General features: G+C 40.7%; 1 protein-coding gene across 4 annotated transcripts in view; it reads left to right on the forward strand.

Annotated features, from left to right (window-relative positions):
* Nucleotides 1-15,219, forward strand: part of LOC117214298 (ecdysone receptor) — a 187,641-nt gene extending 172,422 nt beyond the window's left edge. For 3 of the 4 annotated variants that reach the window (XM_033460287.1, XM_033460286.1, XM_033460289.1), the window contains 4 exons: nt 11,066-11,484; nt 11,649-11,906; nt 12,162-12,537; nt 12,789-15,219. In XM_033460287.1, the coding sequence (XP_033316178.1) occupies nt 11,066-11,484; nt 11,649-11,906; nt 12,162-12,537; nt 12,789-13,033 (1,298 nt within the window). In that variant the 3' untranslated portion in view covers nt 13,034-15,219. The remainder of the gene's footprint in view (nt 1-11,065; nt 11,485-11,648; nt 11,907-12,161; nt 12,538-12,788) is intronic. The other variant, XM_033460288.1, reaches the window with a different exon arrangement.
* The last annotated feature ends 1,291 nt before the right edge of the window (nt 15,220-16,510 follow it).

Genomic DNA, 16,510 nt, shown 5'->3' on the forward strand with positions numbered 1-16,510 from the left:
TTATATGCTTGTTTACCTGTAACATATACACAGAATAATTGATGCAAATTTTGTCATCTTTTACAGACCGATGTCTTAAAATTTTGTCTAAACCAATATAGATTTTATTTGTTAATTATTCTACTAAGATATAAATGATCTTCTTTTTTAACTTGTTGAGTGATTGCTTCCTGTGCTCTTGTGTAGACATTAATGTCTATTTCCACTGCGATTAAAAACGCTCGATGTTAGTCATTGGTTCAAAAATATCGATAGGTGATTAGAGATCAAACGTTACGTTGGTTTTTGTTTCGTCGTAATGATCTCCGATTGGTGAGAACGAGCCGGCGAAAAAATTTCAGTTTCACCTGGAAATGAGTCACATTGGCACCAAACCAACTTACCAGATCCAGTTACTAATAGACATTTCGCAAGTGCAAGACGCGAGAGTGATTAATCGCACGTTCCTTGTCACATTTATTACTTTCACGGCTAACGACGTAGTACTACATGTCATGTAGTTTATTCAACTCGAGAATCGATGTCGTGTTACTATTCTGTTTGATTTGGGACATGATGACACTTGGTGGTCACATTTTGTCACTAGTACGAGTGGTGACAAATCGAACGGATCCAGACACATATTTAATCCAGATTACGGCCAGAAGCGCAAACTGTGAAAGTTTAGAAATGAAAAGAACATGGTAGAAAATGAAAATCAGATCCGCAGTGAACGGATGATGAATAATGTTATATAAGTTTGTAACTAGAAATTTCTAGGGATCCCTAGTCTTGTGTTCTAACTATTCTATCCGTATATCCGTACGATATATCGACAAAATCAAGGGACTTTTTAGCTTGAAAATTATTTGTTTCCGATTTAGCCCGGAATTGGTATCCTTGAGTCGTAATTGAACAGTTTGCATTAGTATAGTTAATCTTAGAGTTTCATAATTTGGTTTCATTTAGTGTTCCGTATTATACATAACGCAAGAGATATTTTTATTGTAGTATAATGAGTTTTAATGAGCTTTCGAAACTTCAAAAATTGTTAGGTTAAGTAACGCAGTACCAAACCTAACCTAAAGTCTCTTCTGAATGCATTGCATGATCAGCATATACAACTGCACTTCAACAAGACTAGAAAAGTTTCTGATTGGATCTGAAACGAGTTTGAAAAAAGAGAGAATAAATGTCCTAGGAGATTTGAGGTTGGGAAACCCTGACGTGGTGGACGGTATGCGCGTTTTCTCTGCGCTGGCACGAAGATGGTATTCCCTCCGGTAAAAGTACCGTATCCGGTACGTCCGCGTGGCGACTTTCGCGTAACAGAGTGCCCACGATCCAACCTGTAAATCAGAATGGATCGTAAAGCCTGGCTAACAGTCTTGATTCAATAATTCTTCGATAGCGTATTGCAAAAGAACTAGCGTAACTCCATTATCCGCCATTTTGTCCTTGGCGAACGTGATAACAAAAATGAAGACGCGTGACTGACATGAAAACCTTCCAACCGTAAATTTTTCAAACTGACACTGATGGTTCGTAACATAGGACCATCTGGGCATAGTGTTACCGGTTTGTTGAGAATTTTTACATTTAATTTACATTTTCAGTCATGTCCAAGTCGTTTTATTCACGATGATCGTGCGACGTATCCAGAAGAGATTGCAGGTTAGATTTTAATGTGACAGTTCTTCTTCCTTAAAAGCTCTTTAGTGGTAATTACTTAGTGATCTTTGTTACTGCAACTTTTTAGGGACTTCTCGATACCGACATAACCCTCGGTATGGAAAATTTCATTAATTTTTATTTCTATAAATTCTCAATTCACAGAAGAGATAGAATCTGATAGAGGTTTGAAGTTTCTGACTCGCTATTAGGGAAATTTTTACAAAATTTATGAATTTTCATCGTTCGGTAGCTTCTCTAAAGATAATCTGGATGATATTTCTTGAAACGATATTATGTCATTCAGCCTTCCTCGAGTTTCTTGCCTGAGCCAGTGGAGACCAGTAGTCACAGTGGCTACTCCGGTTCAAGGATAAATCCTATCCGGTGCTAGCGGCCAATGTCACGCTCAGCTGGACCGGTGGTTGCAATGGAAACGTTGGAAATCATCACGTTCCATTAACTTCCATGGTAGTCGACGAGCGCTGCTGGGAAAACGATCGTTTTTATCGATATCGGCCGCTTTCTGACTCTACTGATTCTCCTGGTGAGAGTCGAATGGACATTTTTATCGAGGGACGAACGATTAGTTGTTATGATTTCTTACAGTAGCTTCGAGTTGGTCCGATTCATTTTTACATTAAACTACGCGTTACTTTCGTGGTGGCAATGGATTGGAATGAAAGAAATTGATGGTGAAAAATTGGAACGGGAACATAGGATAATACTTTGCTAGCGCGTTTCCTTTTCGAGAAAATCGATTTTGAAAATCGTGGCGCTTGGCGCTCAGCGACGTAGCCCAGAAACTTTAAAGTCGACTTCGCCCATAACGGCGCGACGTCTCGTACAAAGAAAACTCATTCCACGCTTTTGATTCAATTTTGTGCAAAGAATTACGTCGCATAGAAACGCCATAGAATGACTTTTTGTCAAATCTACAAAATTTAATTTCGTATATATTTTCACGAAGAAAAAGGGGCGTTGTTTTTGGTTGAAAACCTAATTAAGCGACTGTTGAGAGGATGATCTCAGGATACCATTGAATTCGAGCGGTATGGAGAAATTAGCGTGAAAAATAAACGAAATTTCGAAAGCGGAAACCAGAGTTGGCGGAACGAGTATTTTCGACGGAATCTGGGAAGACGAAGTGGATTAAAGTCCTGTGGCTGAAGTTTCAACATACTGAGCGGCCCACCGGGAATACGAAATGAGTTTTCGAGGCCTTCGAAGTCGTCCACGGTTGCGTAGGATCATTCCAACGAAAATAAATTCGTCGTCGGTGATTCATGGATTTCCTGTGCGCGCTTTCTGCCCTCCCCTGTTGTCTCTCTGGTCTTCCATCTCGACTTTTTCCAACCTACACAGGCAAGACAATAGACTGTGCACAATACATTCTAAACTGAACCTCCTAAATTTATCTTCAACTTTAGACCAAACTAAGATTGATGGCATTTTTGGTAAATTGGAGGAAAATCGTCAATTACACAGCGCTGAAGCGAAGCTAGTCGACTTCATCGTTTGTTAATTTTGCAATTTTGTCAACTGGCTACGCGATTAACGTTTAATCCTTCGGAAACGAACGCTCGACGTCTATAAATTCACTTAACGAATACAAAAATGGCAAATCGGGATGAATTTAAAAAAATAATGCTTACTTTTACCATTTCATGATTTTCCAAAAATTATTCGAATTCCTAAAAATGCATGATCTATCAAATTTCTATGAAGAATTATGAAATTTCACGTAAATACATAGATATCCTCGTTATTCTTTATTTTACAATGTTTAAGTTGCTAAATGGCTTTTTCCGAGTGGCCCTATATATAACTAACAGAGAAAGATACGATTATGATCGCAATAGAGAGAGCAATGGAATATTTTTTCCATGCAACTGCACCCATGTTTATCTTGGGATTACGAGGATGGTCGTCGCGTGTTGGTCTTGTCTTTTCCCTTTGTTCCCAGATCTTATCAGATCGTATACCGTGACCGGATATGACATCTATTAGTTACATGCGCGTGTATATGTCATGCAGAATGGAAACAGAGATGGGTGCCGCCATTTAAAGGGACTCGAGGGTAGGGCAAGGCCGCATGCACTCCTGCTTCTGATGATTTTGCAACGTGTCAGGTTAGGAGTGGCTCAAACCACCATTTCTAGCCCTTTCGAGACGATATTTTTTTTAATAACTTATACATTTATTGATTTATTTGGCACGTTTAAAATTTTAACAAGATGGAAAGTGAAACTTATCTATAGTCTACGCCATATTTTGATTTAACCAAATCTAACCTAATCTAACCTAAACTAACCTAATACTAATTCCACATTCATAACGAACGTGAAAATAAAAGACATCTAGGAAAGAGAAAAATTATATAAAAACGAATGCTCGAATGAAATGAAAATGAAAGACACGTACAAATTTGGATCTATCGTATTCTCAGTAACATAATCTAAACCTAATTTAACCTAATATTAATTCTACATGCACAACGAACGCGAAAATAAAGGTAACATGTAAAAATCGGAATAAAGGAATATTCTTTCATCTCGACGGAAATATGAACGCTGACAAAAAAGAACTAATTCGAATGTGGAGTATTCTGAGAAAACGTAATCTAATAAGAGTAGTATAACACGCAAATTTCATAATTCGTCTGATATTATTAGCCATAAAAGTCGCTAGGACGCTGAAGTCGCGTCCCCCTGGTGCGCGCGATGAATTTTAACGTGAAAAAGAAACGCAGTACCCGTGAAATGTGACGGGAATGAAAGAGAAGCCGAGGAGAGAGAGACGCGTTTTGTGTTCGCGTGCTACGGCCGGATTTCGCAGAGACCTGAATGATAGTCAGCGGCGTTAGAGCGATGTGCCGCTAGTCGTCCATCTTGTCCTAGCGTCGTAGTCACTTCGTACTCGATCTTCCTATACATCTCTCATATTTCTGTGTTGCACAGAATGAAGGAACCTAACCTAATCTAACCTGGTATCGGTTCTACACAACAAACGCAAGAGTAAGCAGAACGGCTAAAAATGAAAGAGAAATATTACGTAAAAGTCTGTTCATAGACGCTCACCACCAACTCACAACTGGAAAAAGAAGTTAATTTACGAAACAGTTATCCTAATTAGCTTATTCGCCTTGCGAGCATTTTTTTGTAAATAAGTTTACAATTCTAATCGATGAAAATTAGCGATGATTAATCGCCAGTCTGAGACTTAATGCTTCTAGAGTTACAAGGCCTGCGTATGCTGTTCTCTATGTTTTTGTATTATTCTGCACTTTCAGATTGATTGGTGGAAAATGAAACTTTGTCAAATCACGTAAAAAACAGTTTCGGAATTTTACTTTTTACCTGCCTCCACACGCTGTCCTAGCATACGCCCTACAAATTTTAGTAAAGAGAAGATAACTCTAACGAGCGAAAAATTCTCTTCGAAAATCCTCCCTTTTACCAAATAAAGGAATGCCTGTTCTCCTTACTCGTCTCCGTGGCATGTAAGCCCTGAAAATTCATAAAGCCAAACAACAATGCCGTCAGCGCAATTGGTTCGTCTAATCTGGCCAAAGTCCCTCGTAGAAGCTCGGTGTGAATCGGAAACGGCCAAAAACCGCAATGAATCGGCGTGTTCTGGGCTGTCAGTGAACGAGAAGGAACTCAATCCCAGCACGGTCTCGTCGTTCTCCTTTCCTCGTGGATGGTTGGGAGGAAGCGAGGCTCAGCTGCAACAAGCAGTGCTCACTGGCCCGTTTTAGCTTTCCTCTGTTGGCAAGAGCGACAGCGCGGATCGGTTGAGACGCGAGCAGGCGAAAGGAGAGACGAGAGGGAAAGAGGAAGGAGGAGTTGACGAAGAAGAGAACGAGGTAGAGGGGCAGAGGAGAGGAAAGAGAGGAAGCTGACTGCGTGAGAGGAAGAGGGAGGCGAACACTCGTTGTCTGTTAGGCAAGCTAGCAGGATCGAGAAGGACGCGTGCAGAGGAACGTGCGCGCGTGTAAAAGAGGTACCTGCGCGGTTACACAGCCAGGCATCCAGCCAGAGTCAAGGCCGCTCACTGCTCCGCCGTGAGAGAGCTACTAACCAGCACGGAAACCTTGCTGCGTAGAGTATAGGAGGCAAGCCACGTCGTATAGCGGCTATGTCGAACCGAGTACACTTGCTCTGTGTCCCCTAGATTCTGGGGAAACCGACTACGATCGGGTTTCCTTGGTCATTTACTGTGTTTGCCTATGTCTAACGTTTTAGATGGTATTTGGACACTGGCTTTTTACGTATTTTTCGGCAGATCTGTTTTTTTATAGCAGGAGAGCCAGCCACCTTGTATGCTATCTGTGCGCGCGCGCCCCCTCACCCCCCAAAGAGGAAACCGAGTCCACTTGGATTTTATCTGTCCTTTACTCTGTCTGTTTGTGTTTGCTATATAGAAAAGATTGAATTTTTAGGTATTTTGGGACAGATTTGGTTTCTATGTAGGTAATATTGAGCTGACGTCCTCTGAATTCTGAAGAAACCCACTACGATTCAGCTTTCTTGGCCATTTACTGCATTTGTCTCTGTTTGACGTATAGGAAAGCCTTTGGAGACTAACTTTTTAAGTATTTCTGGGCAAGTTTATCCTTTGTGTGAGTAACTTCTGCTTGATGTCCCCTAGATTCTGCGGTAAGGTACGGTCGGGTTTCCTCTAGTTTATTAGGTTTGCCTATATCTGGATTTTTATGTGATTTATGGACATTGGATTTTTAGGTAGTTGCGGGCAGATTAGTCGTTAATTTATGCCCTCTGAGTAGAATTGTTCTTGATTTATGCTTTCTTTTCTCTTTTTTCGACAGATTTATTCTGGGACAGATAATGGGGAAAATTTGGTGACGATTATAATTAGGGTTTCTGGATCTCAATGTTTGCAGGTTTAACAGTTTTTAAGATAATGAAAAGCTCGTTGCTAATCTTTCTGGAAATTTCTTCTTTTAAGATTGATTCGAAATTTGATCATTGCAAAGATAGCTTTCTGTAGTCAAGATCCTCAAAGATTGTGTAATAGATAGGTCGATGGCAATTTCTATGGTACATTTGTGCTCTGACGTGAACGTTCAATGTTAACTGTATTCAGTCTGGTAGATACTGTAGCTTATGAAATCTACTTCACCGTAAACTGTGCAGTTTCCACTACATTTTATACTTTATAAGCATCCTGCAGTAGAAAGTGATTTAATCATGATTAAGTTTCTCCATAGTTGCAAACTTTTAAACTTCTTAGTTACTTAAAAATTACTTTTGGAAAATATTTGAGATTAATCCTAGTTTAATGATCCTAGTTGTCTATATTTATCGTTTCAAACTTCTCGACAACTCAACAACAACTTCTCTAGAGAAATATTCAACAAAATATTCGCCGCAATAAATAAAAATTAGAAATTTAATAATAAACGTGATATCGAATAGACTATAATACCAGTTATTACTGAGATTCTAGGGAATTTCATATAGCGAACACTAGCCAATTTTCGTCCGGCAAACGAAGAATTTCGAAAAGCAATTTCGCGTTACAAGTTTGAAATAAACTTCTAGATGAGTTCACTGTGCCACTGCATGTATGATCAAGTCGCTGTGGCACGTCGGAGCTTCAGGGTCTTCGAAACTCTGTTTAGGAATTCCAGGAAGGAATCTAGAACGTTTGGTATTACCAAATAAACGAACTCCGAGTTTCATCAAATTTTGTTCATCATTCAAATTCTAAACGAGTTTCAAACTACTTCATACGAATCTTCATACGAATTTATCGAAATTCCAAGGAGAAACGTAAGAAATATAGGAGGTATAGGGAATTTTAAATAGGGATCGACGTTTTGTTTTATATTCAGGAAACGACCAAAAAGTCATTGCCATACGAACTCCCAAACTGTTTAGTCACACTGAGAAATTCCAGACTCTTCCTCGGTCTCTAAATTCCCCATCTTGCACTCTATAAATATACAGGCTTGGTGGAAAGAAGTCAGTGTCAAGGTCAGCGGCAAGAAAGCTGCCTTGCTATAAAAATTCTCGCATATTTTTTCGTATACTTCAAATATTTCAAGTTCTAATGTTTTATTATTCGGTAACTGATCTTTCGAAGTGATTCTAACCTAAAAAGTAAATCAGTTTTTAATGAATATTCTAAGGTTTAAGGTTAAGAAACTTAGTTTTAAAAGAAACCTTCTTATTAGGAGATTAATTGCTACGTTTTGACCACAAAAACAGCAGATTTTCGTTAGATCCAAAGAAGTTTTATAACTCCATTATTTTTTACTAGATCTGTAACAGCGATATAAAGATATAGTTCATACGAAGAACTTATTACGAGTAAACTAACTCCTATTTTGATAGCTCGTAACGAAGATCTAGATCTAACAAATTTAGCAACCAGATCTTCTCGAGTGATTCTTAAATATGTTAATTACTCCATTCTTAATTCATTCATAGACGAATATTAAATCAAATTTAGTCTGCGAGGTATTGTTCGAAAATCTAGGGATATTTTCATTTTCCACTGAATCCCGGTACAAGCGTCGATTAAATTGAACCAACGTTGAATTATATTTTGACAACATCGCGGAGGAAGAAACTATCAAGAATACCAGCAAGAGCGAACCAGTGTTAAGTAGCGAGGAAACCTGTTTGGGGCACTGAAACGAGAAGCCTGCTCGCTCTACATAGAATCGTTATGTGCTACTTGCTAATATGTACACAAACCAGACGTTGGTATCAGTTTTGTGCCAGTGTCAGGTCATACCGGTAATTTATTAGCCTGCAGTTTCTCCCGTGCGTCCAGATCTCTGGATCTAGTTCCTAGAGGATTGCCGCGAACTTCTCTCGCCAAGTTTCACCGATTTATTACCAGCGAATCATTTTTCAGACGTTCTGCAAACCGTAAGAACTGTACCAACTTCATGATAAACTAGACATTTTCAGATGAACGTTTTTTATTTGATTAATGACAGTTCCCTCGTTCAGACGCACTAATTAAAATGTTGCAACGGTATATTCCTAGTATAAAACGAAAGGGAACTAACGTTGTCCATTTGTAGCGAATATTTATAGTAAAATTGCTATGGATATTATAAGCTAGGAGTTTTTAATATTATCCAATATCTGGAAAGTCTAGTCGACGCGTAGCTACGATCTAGTTACTTTATTTCGAAAGATACGAAACCTTCAAGCACCCTAGTTAAATTTCCAGACTGTATGAATCGAAATGTCACATGTTACAGGAAATTGCTGAAAAATTCAAATCTAAAGTATCCTTAATACCGCCCGATTTAGTAACTTTTTCGAAAGATACGAAACTTTGAAGAACAGCCCGCTTAGATATTAAGAATTAACGAACCAGAATATTGTATCGCGCGGAAAAGTGTCAGAAAATGTTTCCCAAAGGCAGGAACTCATGTGAAAGGCAGGAAATTTATGAGAAGAGAAAGAAAGTCTGGAAGAAAGCAAAAAGATGAAAAGAAGAGGAGAAATGAAGATATCGGCAGCGAAAAGATTGCGAGTTGAGATGAGAGGACGATGAAGAAGGGGTAATAACCGAGTGACCACCTAGCCCGGTCAGTGTCTCAGTGTTCCAGGCGGATGTTTTCACGCTGATCAGTACTTCCGGGTGATCTGAGGAACCCGTCTCCAAGCTTCTCGTCGCAGAATCAGTAAGAAGGAGAGAGAACACGTTCGCTTTTCGCAACAGGAGAAAATCGAAGCGACATTTCCTTTCTCGGTCTCTCGATCGATGAACAACTCGGTTACTTTAAAGGAAGGCTCAGAAAGAAAAAAAATGCAGCTTCGATCGTTCCATATAATATCCAATATTTAATTCTCAATATATCATTGAGTCTGATATTTAGTCTGAGATTAGAAGGTCATGTTACTTTATAATAATTATATTACATAATTAGTGATTTTGTATTTTAAATTCTGTATAGAATCCTTGTAAATTCTTCAGCCTCTTTCGTGTGTTTTTTTTTTTAAACGCACAGACTTAGAAGCGTTAGACAAGAAATAGATAAAAAATTGTGACCACTGTGGATAACCACAAAAAGGAATAAAATGTTGTCCAGTGACTCGAACTATTCTGACTGTTTCTATGAAATATCCTCTTCGATTCGGTCGCGCTATTAGACACAATAATTCATTAGAAGCGTTATTTTAAGCAGAATTAAATTACTTCCACCAAAATTATCCATAGCATGTATAGAAAATTAAATAGTCTGGTCTTCGAATACTGCATACTTCCAACTTACACTGCAACCCATGATATTGATCAGAATCTAATTTTGGTCATGATACCAAATTATTCAACAACAATTGTACATTCTACGTCTCGAAGAATAATTATCGTGGTACTATTCTACTTGTTCTATTAGTGGCACTGTAAATCGAGTTCCCGTTGAGGCAAAAGCCACGCGGCGCTCGATTCCGCCTCGCTAGAGGAAGGCGCGTGCGTGCAGAGCGCACCGCGTACTTTCACCGACCGTGACTTCTACCGCGCGGCGTTCCATTCGACAAGTTTCACGGATAAAGGAGGTAATAGAGGCGATGTCGCCACGTAGGTTACTGGAACCCGCTTGCTCGCGGCCGAACGAGTCACGGGCGTTACACGCGCGCACCAGCCGCGGCGTAACGCGCCAAGTAATCACCGGAAACCTCGCGAGGAACTCGTCGTCGACGGATCAAATCACCTCGTCACCATCGAGTTTGTTCAAATCGAGAGACCTTCAATTTTTGGCTTGTTCGAGTCTTAGTCTAGGCCCATTGCAAATCTTTGATCGGTAAATGAGATTTTTTTTTAAGGTTAGGTCCATGTAAGGTTAGGATAAAATAATATTTTGAGAATACAGGTTTTCATGTTTCATAGTATTTTTTACGAACACACTGTTACGTTTCTTGGTTTACGAAGAGGATAATATTTTTCCAAGAATCTGTTTTTATTTGAGAAACTTCATTCTTCTAAGATTCTTCTAGATTTTAATGATTTCTGATTAGCGAATGAAGATTAATCAGAATGTTGGCAAGCAATTAGAAACTGAATATCTAAGGCGTTCATGGGAACTACTCGGAGACTCACCTATTTATGGAACGCAGAGATCGGGTTACTGATGGAATTTAGGACAACAGGGGCATCATATTACCCCTAGTAACCAATATTTTTGGGTATTAACGACCAGTGTGTAACACATGACCAAATAAACTCTTACTCAACCGATATATAAAAGAACCAGTAATTTTACAACAACCTACATTGGAACTCGGATCCTAATGAGAAACCGGAATTTCTTAATGAGAACCAGCATTTTCATAACAATCTTTGGTTATTCAAATTATTCTTCAATCGTAACCTCAAATTCTAGCAAGGAACAATTTCTAATCTAGTTTGCAATATCTGTTTGCAGGTAGGGACGAGCTGTCGCAGCCTGGCTCTTTGAACGGTTATGGAAGCAGTGGTGGCGGAGGTGGTGGAGGCGGAGGGGGCGGTGGAGGTGGCGGCAGCGACGGCTGTGACGCCAGGAAGAAGAAAGGACCGACCCCGAGGCAGCAGGAGGAACTGTGCCTGGTCTGTGGTGACCGTGCCTCCGGTTATCACTACAACGCACTGACCTGCGAGGGCTGTAAGGGCTTCTTCCGGCGCAGCATCACCAAGAACGCGGTATACCAGTGTAAATACGGGAATAATTGCGAGATCGATATGTACATGCGGCGCAAATGTCAGGAATGCAGACTGAAGAAGTGTCTGACAGTGGGTATGAGGCCTGAGTGTGTCGTGCCTGAATACCAATGTGCTGTCAAACGCAAGGAAAAGAAAGCACAGAAGGTAAGCTGTTGACAGTTCATCGTCAAACGATATTAAGCCATTAAGGATGAAAGGGTCTACGTTTCTACACGTTTTCAAAATAGGCCATTTCATATTCAACATTTAATAATAGAGAGATGTCTGTGTAGTTCAGGATCAATCAGGAATGGGACGTTTTGTTCCAGGAGAAGGACAAGCCGAACAGTACAACGATGAACGGTTCCCCAGGCAGTGGGATACGCAGCGATCAGATGGGAGTGAAGATTGAACCAGCAGAAGCAGAGTCGTTGTCCACGTCTGGTAGCAGCGGTATTCTAACGCCGGTCAGCCCCTATGGCTACGTGAAACCGATCAGCCCGGAGCAAGAGGAGCTGATACACAGGCTCGTGTATTTCCAGAACGAGTACGAACAACCCAGTGAAGAGGATCTCAAGAGGATCACTGTAAGTAGACACGGTGAAAATGCTGCAAATCATATATGAGTAGACTAAAGATAACTTGTTAGGTGTAAACTGTTATAGTACTGGAAAGTCGCTAATGGAGAATTAAGGATAAGAAATTAAATGAAAGCTATCATTCGGTAGTCTCTAATATAGTCTTAATGCTTTTTTTGTGAAAAGAAAGATCCTCAAAGAAACTCGCAAGAAAAAAAAAAGGACGATGAACTTAACACTATAATTATACCTATTTTGTTCCAGAATCAGCCCTCAGAAGGAGAAGACATCAGTGATTATAAATTCAGGCACATCACCGAGATCACGATCCTGACGGTACAGTTGATCGTTGAGTTCTCGAAGAGGCTACCTGGCTTCGACGAGTTGATGCGAGAGGATCAGATGGCCCTGCTGAAGGCCTGTTCCAGCGAGGTGATGATGCTTCGAATGGCGAGGAAGTACGACGTGCAGACGGACAGCATAATATTCGCCAACAACCAGCCTTATACCAGGGACAGTTACAACGTGGCAGGCATGGGCGAGACGATTGAGGATTTGTTACACTTCTGCCGGCAGATGTACGCCATGAAAGTGAATAATGCCGAATACGCGTTGTTGACTGCCATTGTCATATTCTCAGGTACGTATACAATCAATTTTTGACCACCCGAATCTTGGATCTGGACAAATTTCTCGTCACTTCGGTCAAACATCATCAAACATCATCAATTCACGAAGAATTCAGTCAATTATTTATACAATACACAGGATCATTAGGAACACCTTCGGACTAATACTCACGCAAACACAACTAACCTAACATCAGCCTCATCAACGTTCACGAATATGGGCCCAACCTACAAAGAAAAGAATCCCCCTATTTTCTTACAGAGAGACCGAACCTGCTGGAAGGCTGGAAAGTCGAGAAAATCCAAGAGATCTACTTGGAGGCGTTGAAGGCTTACGTCGACAACAGACGCAGGCCGAAGTCCGGCACGATCTTCGCGAAGCTTCTGTCGGTGTTGACCGAACTGCGGACCCTCGGCAACCAGAACAGCGAGATGTGCTTCAGTTTGAAGTTCAAGAACAAAAAGCTGCCAGTTTTCCTCGCTGAGATCTGGGACGTGACACCCTAGTTCCCCCGTAGCCGATCCCCGTCGGCTAACACCGTTGTTGTTTCATCGCGAGTCCGCGCAGCGTCCGGAGTGATGAAGCTGACAGAGCACAGCATCATCGACAGACGTGGAACGTGGACGTGCAGAACCTCCTGTACTAGTGCACCACCATGCCACTGCCTGAGTAATAGACCGCCGGCGTCTTTGAGTAGCACCGGATCGTTCAGAATTCGCTTCTCACCTTCTCTGCGCTCTGCACCGGCCTCGTGAGGGCTGCAGGAGAGCTAATTTCGGCAGTGCTAGTTGGAGCTAGATGCGGAGGATGATACATAATACAAAAAGTCAGGAAGAAGAAGGCAGTGGCGAGGCACCCAGGCTGTGATATGTAGAGACAGTACAGAGACTGTAATAAGGAGCTACCTACAGTTATGTTATTACTATATCCTCTACCTGGCTACCCCCGGAATCGATATGTAAATGTATAATGTGTAATTGTAATAAGGTAAAGAAGCGGGCGCGTTGTAAGAGCAACCAAGCGAGTACGAGTGTAACCAGAGGAGCTAAGAGACAAGAATGTGAGAGAGAGTGTGTGTTTAATTGTATGCGTGTGCAATTTTCGGCTGAGAATGTGACTGATCACTACGAGATAATCACGATGATAAACGATTGATGATAGGATACAATCGCACTCCTTGTATTTTCGTGCGAGCAAATAAGGGTAGAGAGAGACGAGGTAGGCCCGGCCGGCTGTTGAGCAGCGACCTGGCCTGGCCGACACACGAATCGAGTGCGATGTAACGAAGAAACAAAAATAATAATGATGATGATGATGAAAAATAATAACAAACCATACGATTATACATAATGATACCATAGAGTCTATATCACAACACATAGCATAATAATATATTGCTAGCATGTACATTGTTTATACGTGGAAAGAGAAGTTCGAAGAGAGAGTGGTGGTTGAAAAGTTGATCGTTGAGTGATGATGGTGGAAACAATTTTTTCCGCGACGAATAGGTATATATTCAGAAGACGAGGCTTGGCATTTGCGCGCGTCCGGGTTTTCTTTTTCGTGAACTGGCAAGGGAAAGGGGCAGGAAAGGAAGGAAGAGAGAATTAAAAAATGCGTAGTAGCAATGTAGGACGTTAAGTAAAGTAAAAGTAAGCGAGGCTAGTTGGTAGTAGGTCGTAGTAAGTCAGTGAAGCTAGGCTAGGTGACCGAGTTCAAGTGCAAAGCCTTGTGCCTTCAGCAGCGGACATCGGCTCACCGACAAAACGAAAATATGAAATTTAACCGTCCGTTTTAATTTTTTAATAAAAAAAAGATGAAAAAATCAACAAAATCAAGCAAAATATTAAGTAAATCTTGTGCAAACGTGGGAGAGAAAGTTAGAGTGAGAGAGTCAAGAGCGAAAGAGAGGGAGTGACTGAGATGGGATAATTAAATTGCGTTTAGACGGAGAGAAAGATCAGCATGTAAGAGTGAGGGAGTAAATGAACAAAAACATTGAAGAGAAAAGGGTGAGAGCTGATTTCGCGAGAAACTGACAGAAATTGGAGAAAAGGATCTTTCTAAAGGAGAAACATGGAACAGGGTCGCGCCAGATCAGCTGGAGACGGAATTTGGTTTAAGGGGGTGACGATACGCTTCGACACGTTGGGTCTACAACAGCCTAGCCAGACCCTGGGACATACAATGCTAGCATAAAAACACACTTTGATTGCTGAAGGAGGCTGGATGAAGTAGCACTGAGAATAATCAGAGGACATTCAGCTGGCTCATACTCGAACCGAGAGTGACAGACACACGTACACACCACGTACACGCGCGCACGCACTTGGTTTCACAGGAGAATCGGTAAATTTGAAAAGACACAGCGCATGCACACAGACACCAATGTGAGCCACACTGTACACTAAGATTCTCAATGTTGTAACACTGTAACTCTATGCTATTAACTGATCGTACGCAGTTGTAATTTCGTAGTAAGTTAAATGAGCAAACCAAAAAGAAAAAAAAAAGCGAAAAAAAAGATAAATAACGTGCGTGCAAAATTTTGTCGAGTCTAGAAGAAAAGAAGAACAGGTGATCGAACTTGACAGGCGATTTACGTTTGGCGACGAACATCTGGATAAAAGGATGACGAGAAAAATGAGACTGGATACATATAGAAGGACACGAGGAAGATTTACTAGTACATCGTCTAGAGCAAAAATAGAAACATCTTAGAGACACAGTGTTTTACTATTATACAATTATATGTTGAACGATGCGAAAAATACAAGTGGCACGTTACTATATCGAGGTAATATCGTTTTTCTCCGATCTGGTCGATTTGGGGCTCGAGGAGGGTTTCATGTTCGATACTCGGGACTAGTTACGTGACCTAATAATCACCACCAATAGTCACGTCCATTAGGTTACGACATCCTTGTTGCCTCAGATCGAACTGACACGGACAGGGACAATCGACACGTCCCATCGAATCTATGATGAAAGATCTACAAATTAATGCCGTAAGGCATACACTGCCACACCGCAGAACAGCGTGAAAAGAACCTAGTGCTGGCTAAATGCGAGACGGAGCTACTGGAAGCTGAGAAAAAAGATATCCAAACCATCGTCACCATCGCCCATCAATGTGATTGTTGCTTCTACATTGAAGTAATTCACATTGTTCTTCAAAATCAATGAGATGACACCTTTAGGAACTCGGTCAATGACTCAGACCATTGCTGCGAGCCAAATTTGGATATTTGATTGGATCTGAAAATGACCAATTGGTTACCAAATTTGGGAACAAAAGGATCACGGTCTATCGGTATAATTGGATGAAGAAATCTTTAGAACAAGTGGCTCCAGCAATGAGTAGAGGCTGAGGGGCCTTGTATAGAAACACCAGACACATTTGCACACACCTATACACCGCATTTGTTGTATCACGAAAAAACACCAAGTGGTTTTAGACATCGCCGTTTCTGCTATAAAGTGAGAATGTGATGGGAACAGAAAGATTTTCTTGAAGTACGATGACATTGCCTATTGTATACATCTGTAAAGTAGCTAACAGTCATTGACTCGTGGTAAGAAGCGTGTTTGAGAATCCACGGGTCGATGATGAATTAACACGTTCGTTTGGACTCTAGAGTCCTTACAGAGTTAATATTTAAGCGTACTGCGACAGCTTGTAAAATCTACTCCCTTCTGATTATCAGTGGAGACCCTGCAAAGATGTTTCACTGAGTTAAATCGCCATTGCTAAAGACTTGTAAAGTCGTTCTCTCATACGTAAGTGTCGTATGTATGTAGACTGATGTTTAGTTGAGAATTGGGATCAACTTCGGTTAGAATGATCAAGCTTTGACCAGACTACGTTACTTGTTTCTTGCTATGAGCTTTTCCCATTTATCGAACCTTGCTCATTATAGTTTCTTTTTAACTTGTTAATTGAGAATTTTTTTTAGATATAATGTCTTTATCTAATCTTTTAT

This window comes from Bombus bifarius, unplaced genomic scaffold (assembly GCF_011952205.1).
Source record: "Bombus bifarius isolate JDL3187 unplaced genomic scaffold, Bbif_JDL3187 scf7180000009200, whole genome shotgun sequence".
Classification (NCBI taxonomy): domain Eukaryota; kingdom Metazoa; phylum Arthropoda; class Insecta; order Hymenoptera; family Apidae; genus Bombus; species Bombus bifarius.